The sequence below is a fragment of the Thalassophryne amazonica genome, chromosome 14 (assembly GCF_902500255.1).
Source record: "Thalassophryne amazonica chromosome 14, fThaAma1.1, whole genome shotgun sequence".
Lineage (NCBI taxonomy): Eukaryota > Metazoa > Chordata > Actinopteri > Batrachoidiformes > Batrachoididae > Thalassophryne > Thalassophryne amazonica.
The window spans coordinates 3855482-3870564 of record NC_047116.1 but is presented as its reverse complement, the minus strand read 5'-3'; the positions used below and the strand labels follow the sequence as shown (position 1 = coordinate 3870564).

General features: G+C 42.4%; 1 protein-coding gene across 1 annotated transcript in view; it reads left to right on the top strand.

Moving 5' to 3' along the window:
• LOC117525277 (titin-like) overlaps window positions 1-15083 on the top strand; it is a 363294-nt gene that overhangs the window by 121650 nt on the left and 226561 nt on the right. The window contains 11 exon segments of the mRNA XM_034187118.1: window positions 73-122; window positions 125-206; window positions 2727-3009; window positions 3171-3354; window positions 3524-3592; window positions 4448-4730; window positions 9687-9820; window positions 10412-11843; window positions 12062-12118; window positions 12207-12251; window positions 13904-13972. Coding sequence (XP_034043009.1) covers window positions 73-122; window positions 125-206; window positions 2727-3009; window positions 3171-3354; window positions 3524-3592; window positions 4448-4730; window positions 9687-9820; window positions 10412-11843; window positions 12062-12118; window positions 12207-12251; window positions 13904-13972 — 2688 coding nt within the window.

Below are 15083 nucleotides of genomic sequence, written 5' to 3'. Positions count from 1 at the left end.
AACCACCTTCTTGCCTCTTTTTATTCTATATCTGAAACATTCTTAAACATATTTGCTGTGACCTGATTTCAGATAAACCAGGCAAGGTCACGCCCACTGAGGCCCCTGCCCCCGCCCCTGCCCCCGCCCTGCCCCTGCTGGACCTGTCAAACGGCTTGACAACCTTTTCTTCATCGAGGAACCCCAAAACATTTCTGTCATTGAGAGTAAGTCTATTTTTCATGTTTCTTATGAATAAATCCTCAGTGCTGGAGAGGTAATACAAAAAAATCATAATAATAATAATAATAATAATAATAATAAAACACCCAAAGAACATTTGTTTCATTTAATTCTAACATTGTAAATGTGCACATTTATAGGAAACACAGGGAAATGTCTTTCTGTTAAATTAGACGAAATATATTTTTAGCGTCATGTTTAAAATTAATGCAGCCAGTTTCAGTAACTAAATTTCTTTCTGTTATTATGTAAAACAACAACTTGAACCTGGGCTGTGCTGAAAAGTGTTTTTAAAGAAATGTAACCTCTTGTTCAGACAAGGAATTAGAGCCACAAACATACTCATTATTCACTCACTGGGGCTGGAAACATGGCGATGATGCGACTTTTTGTGGGTCTTGTTGTTGCTGAACTAGTTGAGCTAGCTTTGTTGTTAGCTAGCTCGGTTGTTAAAGGACATGTCACACTGAAATCATAACAATTTAGATTTAGGCTGCTAGTGACCATCTGGTGATACACCGCGATTACTTTGTGTACTTCTGTGACTGGCTTCAAAGTATATTGCATTTGCAACAGTCAGCTACGGAGACTTCTGAAAACTGAATGCTTTTTTCTAAGTGTTTCCAACATTGTTTACATAGCTTTGAGGAAATGTCCCAGTGCATGCAGTTGTAGTTGCTAACATTAAGAATGGGGCTACAGATTAATTAATTGCAAAGTTTGCATAAGTGTGATGTCGTGTTATGACGACTCATTTTTAAGTGATAACTGTTCATTTTTATGCAGTCACGGTAAAAGCAGCAACCCCTCTTGAGTGTGAGAAGACTTAGTGCGCATTCATGTCCATTAATCATAAATGCAGCATGTTAAAAACAGTCTCTGCTAGAAGATCAGCTTTTTTGCATGCTTATAAGTGTTTTCATCGATATAACTGAAAAATCTAAGAGATACATCTGTCTGATCAGACACCTGAAAAACAGCAGAGATGCATGTGCATGTTAAAACAGTGTGTTGGTCCGCACACATCAAGATCCAAAATCTGACAGACTCACTCAAAGTTAAATAAAACTAACAAAGGCTGCCAGCTCCACTGAGGAGCACAAAATACAAAAGGAAAAAAACTGAACAGGGCACTCACCCACTTGAAGAATGATTTCCGGTATTAAATATGTAAAGTCCACTCCATCAAAGAAGTCCTCAAGCACAGATCACGCACAATCACCAGCCAGAGAATAATGTCCTACTGCAGCTCTGCTGTCAGCTCTTCAAGTTCTCTCACGATTCTGGCACGTTAGATAGAAAGTCTATTATTTTCTGAAAATAATGTCTTCTGACCTTTACCAATGTAAGAAATACATCTGCATTGTCTGGCAGCCTGTGAAAACAGCATCGTGGAGACATTCCACATCCATGTTCCCGGCGGCAGTAAAACGGCGTCGTGGAGACATTCCACGTCCATATTCTCGGTGGCAGTAAAACGGCATCACAGAGACATTCCATGTCCATGTTCCCGGTGGCAGTAAAATGTTGTCGTGGATACATTCCATGTCCATGTTCACAGCGGCAGTAAAATGGCATCGTAGAGATATTCCACATCCATGTTCCTGGCGGCAGTAAAATGGCATCGTGGAGACATTCCACGTCCATGTTCCCGGTGGCAGTAAAATAGCGTTGTGGAGATATTCCACGCCCATGTTCACAGCAGCAGTAACAGCATCCTGTGACACAAACAGCAGCGTCAGCACATTTTAGGATCCAAAGGTTTTGGGGTGAAGTGTGTCCAAATCATCACTTTTGAATGAAAGCCCAGAAGCTTCGTTATCAGATGTAACAGCGTTCGTTCATCTGTTGGCCATCGGGATGTTTCTGCTTTTCTAAAATGTATGTCACACACCGACAAATGCAGAATAAGATGTTTTCCAGAATTATACGGGCTAACTCTCACAGCGAGCAGAATAATTAGCAATAAAATACATCAGTGACCACTAATTATTACCGTTTGTGTGGATAGACTTACAGTCATGAATACTTTGATGTTGTGTTGCTAACTGGTATGTTAAATAACGTGTGACAGTTACTGTATTTGAAATAGCTTAATTTAAGAACTGACTGCAAACTGTAACCGTCTGTTTTTATGATGGATTACACTTCCTGATTTTGTGAAATAGCTGACTAGTACATTAGCTGCTTGTATTTTGTATTTCACTTGTATTGTCTATTTCCTTCACCTCAGAGGTCAGCTGTATAAAGACTCGTCATGTCAAAGATCTCCAAATTTTAAGTTAATAGGAGATATCAGACAGTGATCTGAATAAATATTAACAAGTCCTTGTCGTGATTTACTTTGATTTACAATGTGAACTAATTTTTTGGTGAATTTGTTCCTGTAACCTACAGAGAGATGAATGTAAGACCCTGTCTGCACAGATCACATCATCATTTGGAAACTGTGGCTTGAAGTGACATATAAAGAAAATTTACTTTCCACGTATGTGCTTTTGCAGAGGGCACTGCGGTGTTTATTGCCAAGATCGGTGGCGACCCCATTCCCAGTGTGAAATGGATGAAGGGCAAGTGGAGGCAGCTGACCCCTGGTGGTCGTATCTCCATAGAACACAAAGGCCAGGATGCCAAACTGCAGATTCGAGACGTGACCAGGTCCGATTCAGGCCAGTACAGATGTGTGGCCTCCAACAAACACGGAGAGATTGAGTGTAGCGCTGACATGGATGTCACCAAAATGGAAGAAGCGGAAGGAATTGGAGACTTCAGGGCGAAGCTGAAGAAGTGAGTGGGACTTTTAAAGTTCAGGTTTCATTAATTAAGCATCATTAATTAATTAGCTCCACCCTGTTTGTCCTGACACACAAAGCAGATGTTAACTCAAAGTTCATTCCCATTTTTGTTCTTGGAGAGCTCCAATCTGTTCTGCGTTTGGTTTGTGGCAGGACTCCATCAAAGCAGAAAAGTCCAAAGAAAGATGAAGAAATTGATATTGTGGAGCTGCTGAGAGGTCATGACCCCAAAGACTATGAGAGAATCCTGCGAGAACATAACATCCACGACTACCGTGCTATCCTGCAAGCTGTGGAGTTCCTAAAGAAGGAGAAGGAAATGGAGACTGGAAGAGTGGTGAGAGAATCTGAATTTCCTCCTCAAGAAGTAATTTCCATTTCAAATTCTGTAAAGTGACAGAAGGCAACCGTACAGTGTAGGCAGGGTCCAAAAAGACCCAAAAAGATCAGTCCAGACAGAAGCTTTACGGTGTCATCACATGACTGAATTCTTTGTGCCGCTGCAGCAAGTGGAGCGTGGAGGCCGGGTGGACGAGGCAGACATGGCCCAACTCATCCAGGAGCTGGAGGGACGGGTCAGCGCAGAGGTGACCAAAGCCGTGTCCACGTCAGAACCAGTTCTCACACACTCCCCCGTCAGACTACACATAGTACCGATTTTACTCAACTTTAACAGACAAAATCAATCCCAAAGTGATTTTCATCAAGATTTAAAACATGTAAAATGAACAAAAGACCAACAGTTTAAAGTTAAAGCACATGAAATAAGGACAGTTCAAAGTACAAACAAGACATTAACACGTAAGACAATATTACAGTCCTCTGTTGTTGTTGTCCTGGAAACAAACATTTTTTAAGATGGTGCTTTTAAAGAATCTCAACAAAACAAATCAGTTAATCAAAGTCAACTAAAGCGAAACATGTTTCCTGCAGATATCTTCATGTTGTAAGTAAGACAGTGGAGTCAAATTCCAGAAATTCCAAATTCCAGACCCTGTAGTGAAGGATCAGTGACTAACATGGAGGAGAGTGATCTGATTATTCTCCTTATTCTAAATCAAACCTTATGCAGATGATGGTGTTTGAGTTGTTGAAAGCATGTTTTATTCATATTCCTGATTATATGTTACAGAGCAAAGTCTGATTATTGACTCACAACTGCACTGCGTCCTCCGTGTCTTACGGGTTACAAAATACTGGTAAAACTCCAACAGAAGGTCACTGTAAGAGTAAGGTGTTTACATGTCCACAACGCACTTCTGTAATCAGAATAAGACCAAAATGTGACACCACCACTGTGATTATGACATTATTCATCTTATCCAAAAGTGCTACTTGCTGCTTATTCACAATATGACCTGAATCAGATTGAGACCTGAATATTACTGTCCATGCAAATGCAGCTATTGTTTAGATTTAAAAGTAATCAGATTTTTAATCCACAGCCGATCTCTGTGCTGGAGGACATCACTGACCAGACTGCAGCCGAGAATCAGACAGCCACATTTGAGTGTCAAATCCAAATTAACTATCCAGAGATCACCGTGTCCTGGTACAAAGGCACACAGAAACTGGACAGAGATGACAAGTATGACATCAGCACCGTGGGTGACCGTCACTCTCTGAAAATTAACAACTGCCAGGCAAAGGACCAGGGCAACTACCGTGTTGTGTGTGGTCCTCACATCTCCAGTGCCAAGCTGACCATCACAGGTGAGAGAGTTAAATGTCCTGTCACATGTTGTGAGAGAGTAAACATCCTGTCACATGTTGTGAGAGAGTTAAATGTCCTGTCACATGTTGTGAGAGAGTTAAATGTCCTGTTATGTGCCAGTGAGAGTTAAACATGGTGCCACATGTCAGTGAGAAAGTTATGATGTCATGTGTCATGAGAGAGTTAAAAATAGGGTCATGTTTCAATCAGAGAGTTAAATATGGTGTCACATATTGGTGAGAGAGATAAACATGATGCCATATGTCAGTGAGAGAGTTAAATATGATGTCACATGTGAGTGAGAGAGTTAAAATGGTGTCATGTGTTGGTGAGGGGGTAAAAATGACTTCACATGTCGTGAGAGAATTAAAATGGTGTCACATGTGAGTGAGAGAATTAGAAATGGTGCCACGCGTCAGTAAGAGAGTCAAACACGTGTTGGTGAGAAAGATAAACATAGTGTTATGTTAAATGTGGTGTCACGTGTCAGTGAGAGAGTTAAACAGGGTGTTGAGTGTTTGTGAGAGAGTTAAACGTGGTGTCATGTGTCGGTGAGAGAATTAAACGTGGTGTCATGCGTCGGTGGGAAAGTGAAATGTGGTGTCACGCATCGGTGAGAGAGTTAAACTTGGTGTCACATGCCGGTGAGGGAGTTAAACGTGGGGTCATGCATCTGTGAGAGAGTTAAACTTGGTGTCATGTGTGGGTGAGAGAATTAAAAATGGTGTCACGTGTTTATGGTAGAATTAACATGGTGTCATGTGTTGGTGAGAGACTTAAATGTGGTGTCTGTGTCATTGAGAGAGTTAAACATGGTGTCATGTGACGGTGAGAGAGTTAAATGTGTTGTCCTGTGTCAGTGAAAGAGTTAAAAATGGCATCACATGTGGGTGAGAGAATTGAAAATGTTGTCACGTGTTGGTGAGACAAATCAGTGTTGCACGTCACGTGTCTGTGAGACAATTAAAATGGTGTCATGTGTCGGTGAGAGAATAAAAAATGGTGTCTGTGTCAGTGAGAGACTAAAATGTGGTATCACGTGTCAGCAAGGGAGTTAAATGTGGTGTCACATGTCGATGAGAGAGTTAAATGTGTTGTCAGGTGTCGGTGAAAGAGTTAAAAATGGTGTCACGTGTGGGTGAGAGAGTTAAATGCATTGTCCCGTGTCAGTGAAAGAGTTAAAAATGGCATCAGGTGTGGGTGAGAGAATTGAAAATGTTGTCACGTGTTGGTGAGAGTTAAACATGGTGCGACAAATCAGTGTTGCACGTCACGTGTCTATGAGACAATTAAAATGGTGTCGTGTGTCGGTGAGAGAATTAAAAATGGTGTCCGTGTCAGTGAGAGACTAAAACGTGGTATCACGTGTCGGCAAGAGAGTTAAATGTGGTGTCACATGTCGATGAGAGAGTTAAATGTGTTGTCAGGTGTCGGTGAAAGAGTTACAAAAGGTGTCACGTGTGGGTGAGAGAATTAAAAATGGTGTCACATGTCTGTGAGAGAATTAAAATGGTATCATGTGTCGGTGAGAGAATTAAAAATGGTGTCACGTGTCTGTGAGAGAATTAAAAATGGTGTCACATGCTGTGAGAGAGTTAAACATCCTGTCATGTATTGTGAGAAAGTTAAATGTCCTGTCACATGTTGGTGAGAGAGTTAAATATCCTGTCAAGTGTTGTGAGAGAGTTAAATGTCCTGTTATGTGCCAGTGAGAGTTAAATATGGTGCAACAGATCAGTGAGAAAGTTATTATGTCATGTGTCATGAGAGAGTTAAAATAGTGTCATGTCTCAATCAGAGAGTTAAATATGGTTTCACGTGTTGGTGAGAGAGATAAACATGTTGTCATATGTCAGTGAGAGAGTTAAAAATGGTGTCATGTGTTGGTGAGGGAGTAAAAATGGTGTCACGTGTGGGTGAGAGAGTTAAAAATGTTTTCACATGTGAGAGAATTAAAATGGTGTCACGTGTCAGTGAGAGAATTAAAAATGGTGTCATGTGTTGGTGAGAGAGTTAAACCTGGTGTCATATGTCGGTGAGCGAGTTAAACTTGGTGTCACATGTCAGTGAGAGAGTTAAACATACTATCATGTGTTGTGAGAGAGTTAAATGTCCTGTTACGTGCCAGTGAGAGTTAAACATGGTGCCACATGTCAGTGGGAAAGTTATGATGTCATGTGTAGTGAGAGAGTTAAAAATGGTGCCATGTTTCAGTCAGAGAGTTAAATATGGTGTCACATGTTGGTGAGAGAGGTAAATATGATGTCATACGTCAATGTGCGAGTTAAGCATGATGTCAAGTGTCAGTGAGAGAGTTAAAATGGTGTCATGTGTTGGTGAGGGGGTAGAAATGGTGTCCTGTGTGGGTGAGAGAGTTAAAAATGGTGTCACATGTAGGTGAGAGAATTAAAAATGGTGTCATCTGTCAGTGAGAGAGTTAAAAATGGTGTCACGTGTGGGTGAGAGAATTAAAAATAGTGTCATGTGTCGGTGAGAGAGTTAAAAATGGTGTCATGTGTTGGTGAGAGAGTTAAACCTGGTGTCATGTGTTGGTGAGAGAGTTAAACCTGGTGTCATGTGATGGTGAGAGAGTTAAACCTGGTGTCACGTGTCTGTGAGAGAGTTAAACATGGTGTCACATGTCAGTGAGAGAGTTAAATGTGCTGTCATGTGTAGGTGAGAGAGTTAACGTGCTGTCAGGTGTTGTGAGAGAGTTTAATGTCCTGTTATGTGCCAATGAGAGTTAAACAGGGTTAGTCATGGGATGTCATGTGTAGTGAGAGAGTTAAAAATGGTGTCATGTGTTATAAGTGAGTAAAAATGTGTGGGATGAGAGAGTGTGGGTGAGAGAGTTAAAAATGATGTCATGTGTTGGTGAGAGAGTTACAAATGGTGTCACATGTGGGTGAGAGAACTAAAAATGGTGTCACGTGTCGGTAGGAGAATTACAAATGGTGTCACATGCTGTGAGAGAGTTAAACATCCTGTCACGTGTTGTGAGAAAGTTAAACATCCTGTCATGTGTTGGTGAGAGAGTTAAATATCATGCCATGTGTTGTGAGGGAGTTAAATGTCCTGTTATGTGCCAGTGAGAGTTAAACATGGTGCGACATATCAGTGAGAAAGTTTTGGTGTCATGAGAGGGTTAAGAATGGTGTCATGTCTCAGAGAGTTAGATATAGTGTCACATGTTGGTGAGAGAGATAAACATGATGTCACATGTCATGAGAGAATTAAAATGGTGTCATGTGTCAGTGAGAGAATTACAAATGGTGTCATGTGTTGGTGAGGGAGTTAAAAATGGTGTCACGTGTGGGTGGGAGTATTAAAAATGGTGTCGTGTCTGTGAGAGAATTTAAATGGTGTCACGTGTGGGTGAGAGAGTTAAAAATGGTGTCACCTGTCTGTGGGAGAGTTAGACGTGGTGTCACATGTCGGTGAGAGAGTTCAGTGTGGTGTCATGTGTCGGTGAGAGGCTTAAACGTGGTGTCGCGTGTCTCTGAGAGACTTAAATGTGGTGTCACGTGTCCGTGAGAGAGTTAAAATTGGTGTCATGTGTCGGTGAAAGGCTTAAACGTGGTGTCACGTGTCTGTGAGAGAGCTAAACATTGTGTCACGTGTTTGTGTATGTCTCACCTTGTAATCTTTTCTAGTGACCCTCTTTTTTTATTTGCAGGAAGTGATGTCAGGTCAGGTGATGACTTCACTAACCAGTCCCTAATCTCTTGTTGCTCTTGTTGATTAGCGGGCGATGAGTTTCTTTTTCTGTCTTTATGTTTGTTTTCTCTTTAATTTAAGACTCCAAGCAGGTGTGGGAAATCTTAAAAACTAAATTCTGATGTTCAGCATTCAGCTGAAAAAAACAAAAACAAAAAAAAGTTCACTAAAAGCATCGGAGGTGTGGAAGTTCAGTCATTCTGCTCGCTGGGATTTTGAGCTCTATTTCAATCATGCTGCTGTCACATGGCGCAAAGGCTCATGGGAGCTTAAACTGATCCCACATCATCACGTCATGAAGGTTTGATCACTAAAACTAAACATAAACATCTTTATTTTACTCTTTAATAATCCAGTAGTGACAGCTTGTCTTCATCCATGGATCTTGGACCTGAAATTCATGGTCCAACGTGCTGAATTTCCTCTTGAAGGCTTCACTTACAGACTTGATGATATGAGTGGTCAGCTTCACTCCAGGTCTCATCCTGTCCTCTTCTTACCTCAGATGGTGTTTTGTCTTTTTTCTCCAGCTGAACAGAGTCTCTGAAACGTGAAACCTGCTGTAATTTTTGTCTTTGACTCTGGTTTCTTGGCCCTTCTGACAGCAGAGTTACTAATAGATAATCTGCTGAAACAGTGGAATTTTAAACATGTCCACATCCTCATAACCATCCATTTCTGACAGACCTTCTCATTGTGAAAGCTTTTGTAGTGTCACATGTCTGTCTGATGACAGACGCTCCATCACAAGATCTTAACCAGATGACTGTATTTATCATTTCTGCTGGAGATGGTTTGGAGAAGCCCCCCTTTGTTTCCTCCTCACGTTGCAGCTGTGCAGTAGATTCAGCCGTCACGGTCTTTGCTGAAGCTGCTTCATGTTTTCTTTTTCAGCTGATGTGTCAGATATGGCGTCTGGGTGGTGAATTAAAGTTTAGTAGTTTCAGCCGGTAAACGTGCAGGATTTTATAAATGCAGCGTCTCATTTTGCCGTTGTTCCTTTCGATCTACAGATATCTATTGAACTGCTGAATTCAAGATGTGTCTTTCTACTCTTTCTACTTGTATTCTTTGAAATTAATAAGTTGAAGAAAATGCCCAGTAGACCTTAGAAAAATAGCAGTTGGTTAAATGGTGACATTTTGTCTGACAGCGGGGTTTGTGCTTATTTTGCTAAAAAGGCAGAATGTGAATTAAAGGTCATTGACGGTGACCGTGATGTATGTCCACCCTGTCAGGCGTTTATCCCACCGGCACGCGTCTAGAACCAACAGAAGATGCTCGAACCCCAGCTGAGCTTCACCTATTAGACAAAGGTGTGTACGTACGACCATCAGTGTACTGCACGGTAGTGCCCATTCACATCATGACTGTACGTTTATACTGTATTCTTCACGGTCGTGGAGTTAGGTCAGGTTCCTCAGGGTGAGTATCCAACACGTTTGCCACAGTAAGACTGAACAGCTCATCGGAACCTGCTGCCATCTCTTTCTGGTTTCACCTTTTTCCAACTGAAATATTCAGTTGGTGGTTCCCTGATGGCTCCCTTTCACTGGACCACAGATGGTCCCCCGCCTCTTGACCACAGATGGTTCTCCATCACTGGACCACAGATGGTTCCCCATCACTGGAACACACATGGTTCCCCATCACTGGACCACAGATGGTTCCCTTTCACAGGAACACAGATGGTTCCCTTTCACTGGACCACAGATGGCCCCCCGCCTCTTGACCACAGATGGTTCTCCATCACTGGAACACACATGGTTCCCCATCACTGGACCACAGATGGTTCCCTTTCACTGGACCACAGATGGTTCCCTTTCACAGGAACACAGATGGTTCCCTTTCACTGGACCACAGATGGTCCCCCGCCTCTTGACCACAGATGGTTCTCCATCACTGGACCACAGATGGTTCCCCATCACTGGAACACACATGGTCCCCCGCCTCTTGACCACAGATGGTTCCCCATCACTGGACCACAGATGGTTCCCTTTCACAGGAACACAGATGGTTCCCTTTCGCTGGACCACAGATGGTGCCCCGCCTCTTGACCACAGATGGTTCTCCATCACTGGACCACAGATGGTTCCCCATCACTGGAACACACATGGTTCCCCATCACTGGAACACACATGGTTCCCCATCACTGGACCACACATGGTTCCCCATCACTGGACCACAGATGGTTCCCTGTCACTGGACCACAGATGGTTCCCTTTCACTGGACCACAGATGGTTCCCTTTCACAGGAACACAGATGGTTCCCTTTCACTGGACCACAGATGGTTCCCTGTCACTGGACCACAGATGGTTCCCTTTCACTGGAACACAGATGGTTCCCTTTCACAGGAACACAGATGGTTCCCTGTCACTGGACCACATATGGTTCCCTGTCACTGGACCACAGATGGTTCCCCATCACTGGAACACACATGGTTCCCTTTCACTGGACCATGGATGGTTCCCTGCCACTGAACCACAGATGGGTCTCCATCACTGGACTACAGATGGTTCTCCATCACTGGACCACAGATGGTTCCTCATCGCTGGAACACACATGGTTCCCTTTCACTGGACCATGGATGGTTCTCTGCCACTAGACCAGAGATGGTTCTCCATCATTGGACCACAGATGGTTCTCCATCACTGGACCACAGATGCTTTCCTGTCACTAGACTACAGATGGTTCTCCATCACTGGACCACAGATGGTTTCCTGTCACTGGACCACAGATGGTTCCCCATCGCTGGAACACAGATGGTTCCGTTTCACTGGACGATGGATGGTTCCCTGCCACTTGACCACAGATGGTTCTCTATCACTGGACCACAGATGGCTCCCTGTCACACGACTACAGATGGTTCCCTGCCACTTGACCACAGATGGTTCTCTATCACTGGACCACAGATGGCTCCCTGTCACACGACTACAGATGGTTACCTGTCACTGGACCACAGATGGTTCTCTATCACTGGACCACAGATGGTTCTCTATCACTGGACCACAGATGGCTCCCTGTCACACGACTACAGATGGTTACCTGTCACTTGACCACAGATGGTTCTCTATCACTGGACCACAGATGGCTCCCTGTCACACGACTACAGATGGTTACCTGTCACTGGACCACAGATGGTTCCCCATCGCTGGAACACAGATGGTTCCGTTTCACTGGACGATGGATGGTTCCCTGCCACTTGACCACAGATGGTTCTCTATCACTGGACCACAGATGGCTCCCTGTCACACGACTACAGATGGTTACCTGTCACTGGACCACAGATGGTTCCCTGTCACTAGTCCACAGATGGTTCTCCATCGCCAGTCCACAGATGGAGACGATAATGAGACGATGCAAAAGAAGAAGTTGCTGTGGCCTCACCTGGACCGTAGTCTTGTTATAATGTCAAACAACAACTTATAGATCTGACTTCTGGTTGAACAGGTTTTACTAGGTTATCACGTTAAGGGTTAAAGGGCTTAAGTACCTTTTGAATTCTTCTTATTAAGGACCAAGCATGAGTTTGTCCGGTTGCAATGACATGTGAAGGTTTACTGTCCCAGACTGTATTTCTCGTGTCCACACTGATGTATGTTGTGTCTGTAGACGTCCCCGACATGCCGGTTCACATGGTGGAAGCAGCTTCTATTGCTGTGTTTAGTGGTAAGACCGGCACCTTTTTTTAAACCCATTGAATATTTTGTGGCTTCCCTCACACAGTTTCATTCTCAAATGTGTTTTCTGCCAAAAGATTCAACTGAAGTTTATCAATATGAAGAGAGAACGGAGATGAAAGGTACAAAACCAACAACTGAATTCACAACTTACTAAATGTCATCAGCATTTTTGAAGAGAGGAAAATGTTTCATTAAACCATTAACAAAAACATCATCATCACCATCACGCTTTAATAATCACAGGAAATAGCTGACTGATTGTTTTGATGGATGCCAATAACTCTGCCACCATCCTTCCTAACCGTTACCACCACAACAAGTGGAGCATTCAGTGACACGTTCATTCAGCTTCACCAATCATGTGAATGATTTTTTTTAAAAAAGCTACAGTGGAGGATTAATTTCAAAATATTAACATATTGAGATGATTCTGATTTTTTTTTTCTAATTTGAAGATTTAATGAGAATATCAAAATTAAAGTCAAAATTCAGAGAATTCTGAATTCTGAACAGACAAAAAGTTAGAAATTTGAAATTAATGTTGTTTTCACTCTGAAGTCTAAGGGGAAAGTGTGAATTTTGATATTTGATTTTGCTGACGGTTCCCAGAATTTTTTACTGAAAAAGAAATTAAAATCCTTATTTGTAAATTAAAGACTGGGGTTTTCTAACGTCACTCTCACAATGTCTACAGTTGAAATGTAAAATGTTGTTAGATTAAAATTGTCACTCATCACTCATCTTCAACCGCTTTTCCGGGTTCGGGTCACAGGGGCAACAGCTCCAGCAGGGGACCCCAGACTTCCCTTTCCCAGGCCACATTAACCACCTCTGACTGGGGGATCCCGAGGCGTTCCCAGGCAAGTGTGGAGATATAATCTCTCCACCTAGTCCTGGATCTTCCCCGGAGTCTCTTCCTCCCAGTTGGATGTGCCTGGGACACCTCCCTTGGGAGGCGCCCAGGAGGCATCCTTACCAGATGCCCGAACCACCTCAGCTGGCTCCTTTCAATGTAAAGGAGCAGCGACTCTACTCAGAGCTCCCCACGGATGACCGAACTTCTCACCCTATCTCTAAAAATCTAAAATCTACATGTATAAAAATAAGTAATGATCAACAAGTATAATGTTAGGAGTTGAAGCATGACGAATTAAAATGATGAATGATCAGAATTTTTTTTCTTTTTTCAGTTTTCTTGCCTCAGTCTCACAGTTTACAAAATTTTAGTATAAAACAAAATTTTAAGTTGTTCATTTTAAAATGTAAAAATTGAAAATGAATTCTCAGGAAATCAAACCATGAATTTTCAACATTTTGATATTATTGTTAAAATTTTCTGACTTTGATCTCAGAAGTCCCAGAAATATTTTGAAAATAAAGAGATAATTCTGAAATAGTTGTCCAATATGTCTTTAAATCTTGCCAATTTTAAATTGAGGTATATGTTTGAGAGTCCTCCTCTGTAGGTCTGAATGGCACCGCGGTTAAAGTCTAACATGGATTATCCTTTAATGTGGCAGCTTTCCAAAGCCTGAGCGTCCGTGAAGAGACCGTTTCTCTTCAGTCCTTCTCCGTTTCAGGTATCAACCTCATTCTTTTTTATCTCTTTCTTCATCAGCTCCAGACCTCATCATCACATCTGTCTCCAAAAGTCTTCTTTGTTGTCTGTCTCTTGTCTGTCTCCATCTTTCCGCATCGGTTCCTCGCCATTCATCCTGAACGCTCTCCTTCTATCTCAGTGACAGATTTTTTTCTTTTTCTTTTTCTCCAGAAGAGAGAAAAGCTGTTGAAGAATTTGTAGAGAGGATTGAAGTTGAGAAGCGAGAAGGCGTTCCTCCAGGTACAAACGCCTAAACAGGCTGCTGCTATGCTAGCTTGTGGCTGTAATGTTAGTGACAGCTGGCATCTTTGTCTGTCCACATGGTGTTGCTGTAATGCTTTTGCTTAGTGTGCCTTGATAGATAGCACGGCGACATGACGAGTCGAAAAAATCAGTCACGTGACTCCTGGTGCCATCTTGGGTTCAAAATAGCATTGGCTGTTAATGTGTCTGCATGTAAATCCAGCTGTATTATTTATTTATTCGCTGAAAATGTCGGTTTGTTGTGCATTTGGAGGCACAAATAGACACAACAAGGGCTTCAAGATGTAGATTCCCTTCAGATCCGAACAGAAGAAACATTTGGGAAAATAAAGTCAGCGTGTGGGATGGAAGAGACATCATCAATGCTTTGAGAGGTGAATTTATTGTTCAGTCCCATGTCCAGTAAAACTCACCTAAACCATCATCGTATAAACCAGAAATTCACAGTCACCGGACAAAAAAGTCCCAAAGTTTTTGTATTGTTTTACATGTAATAAACACCGTATATAACGGATTCTGTACAGTGGATTTTTCCCTCACATCGGATAAAATGTCCCATCCGTTCGCAGTGTATTTCCATTAAACCCCTCGCATGTGGGACTGGAGTCATTTCCATGATTAAAAGCCAGACTGTTTTTTCATTTTTCACTATTTTTTTCATGCCGTGCTCAGACTCGGACAGGCTGCAGGCTGCGCAGTGACAACAGCAAACACGTTGCTGCTTTTACATTTTGATTATGAATCAAATACATTTGCAGAAAAAAAATTTCAGAGGAAATTTTGACCTGATCATTAAATGAGGCGCACATCACGGTTCAGGATTCCCCGTAAATGTTCGGCACTTCCTGACTGTAACTAATATGTTACATACATATCAATCAATCAATCAATCAATTTTTTATATAGCGCCAAATCACAACAAACAGTTCCCCCAAGGCGCTTTATATTGTAAGGCAAGGCCATACAATAATTATGTAAAACCCCAACGGTCAAAACGACCCCCTGTGAGCAAGCACTTGGCTACAGTGGGAAGGAAAAACTCCCTTTTAACAGGAAGAAACCTCCAGCAGAACCAGGCTCAGGGAGG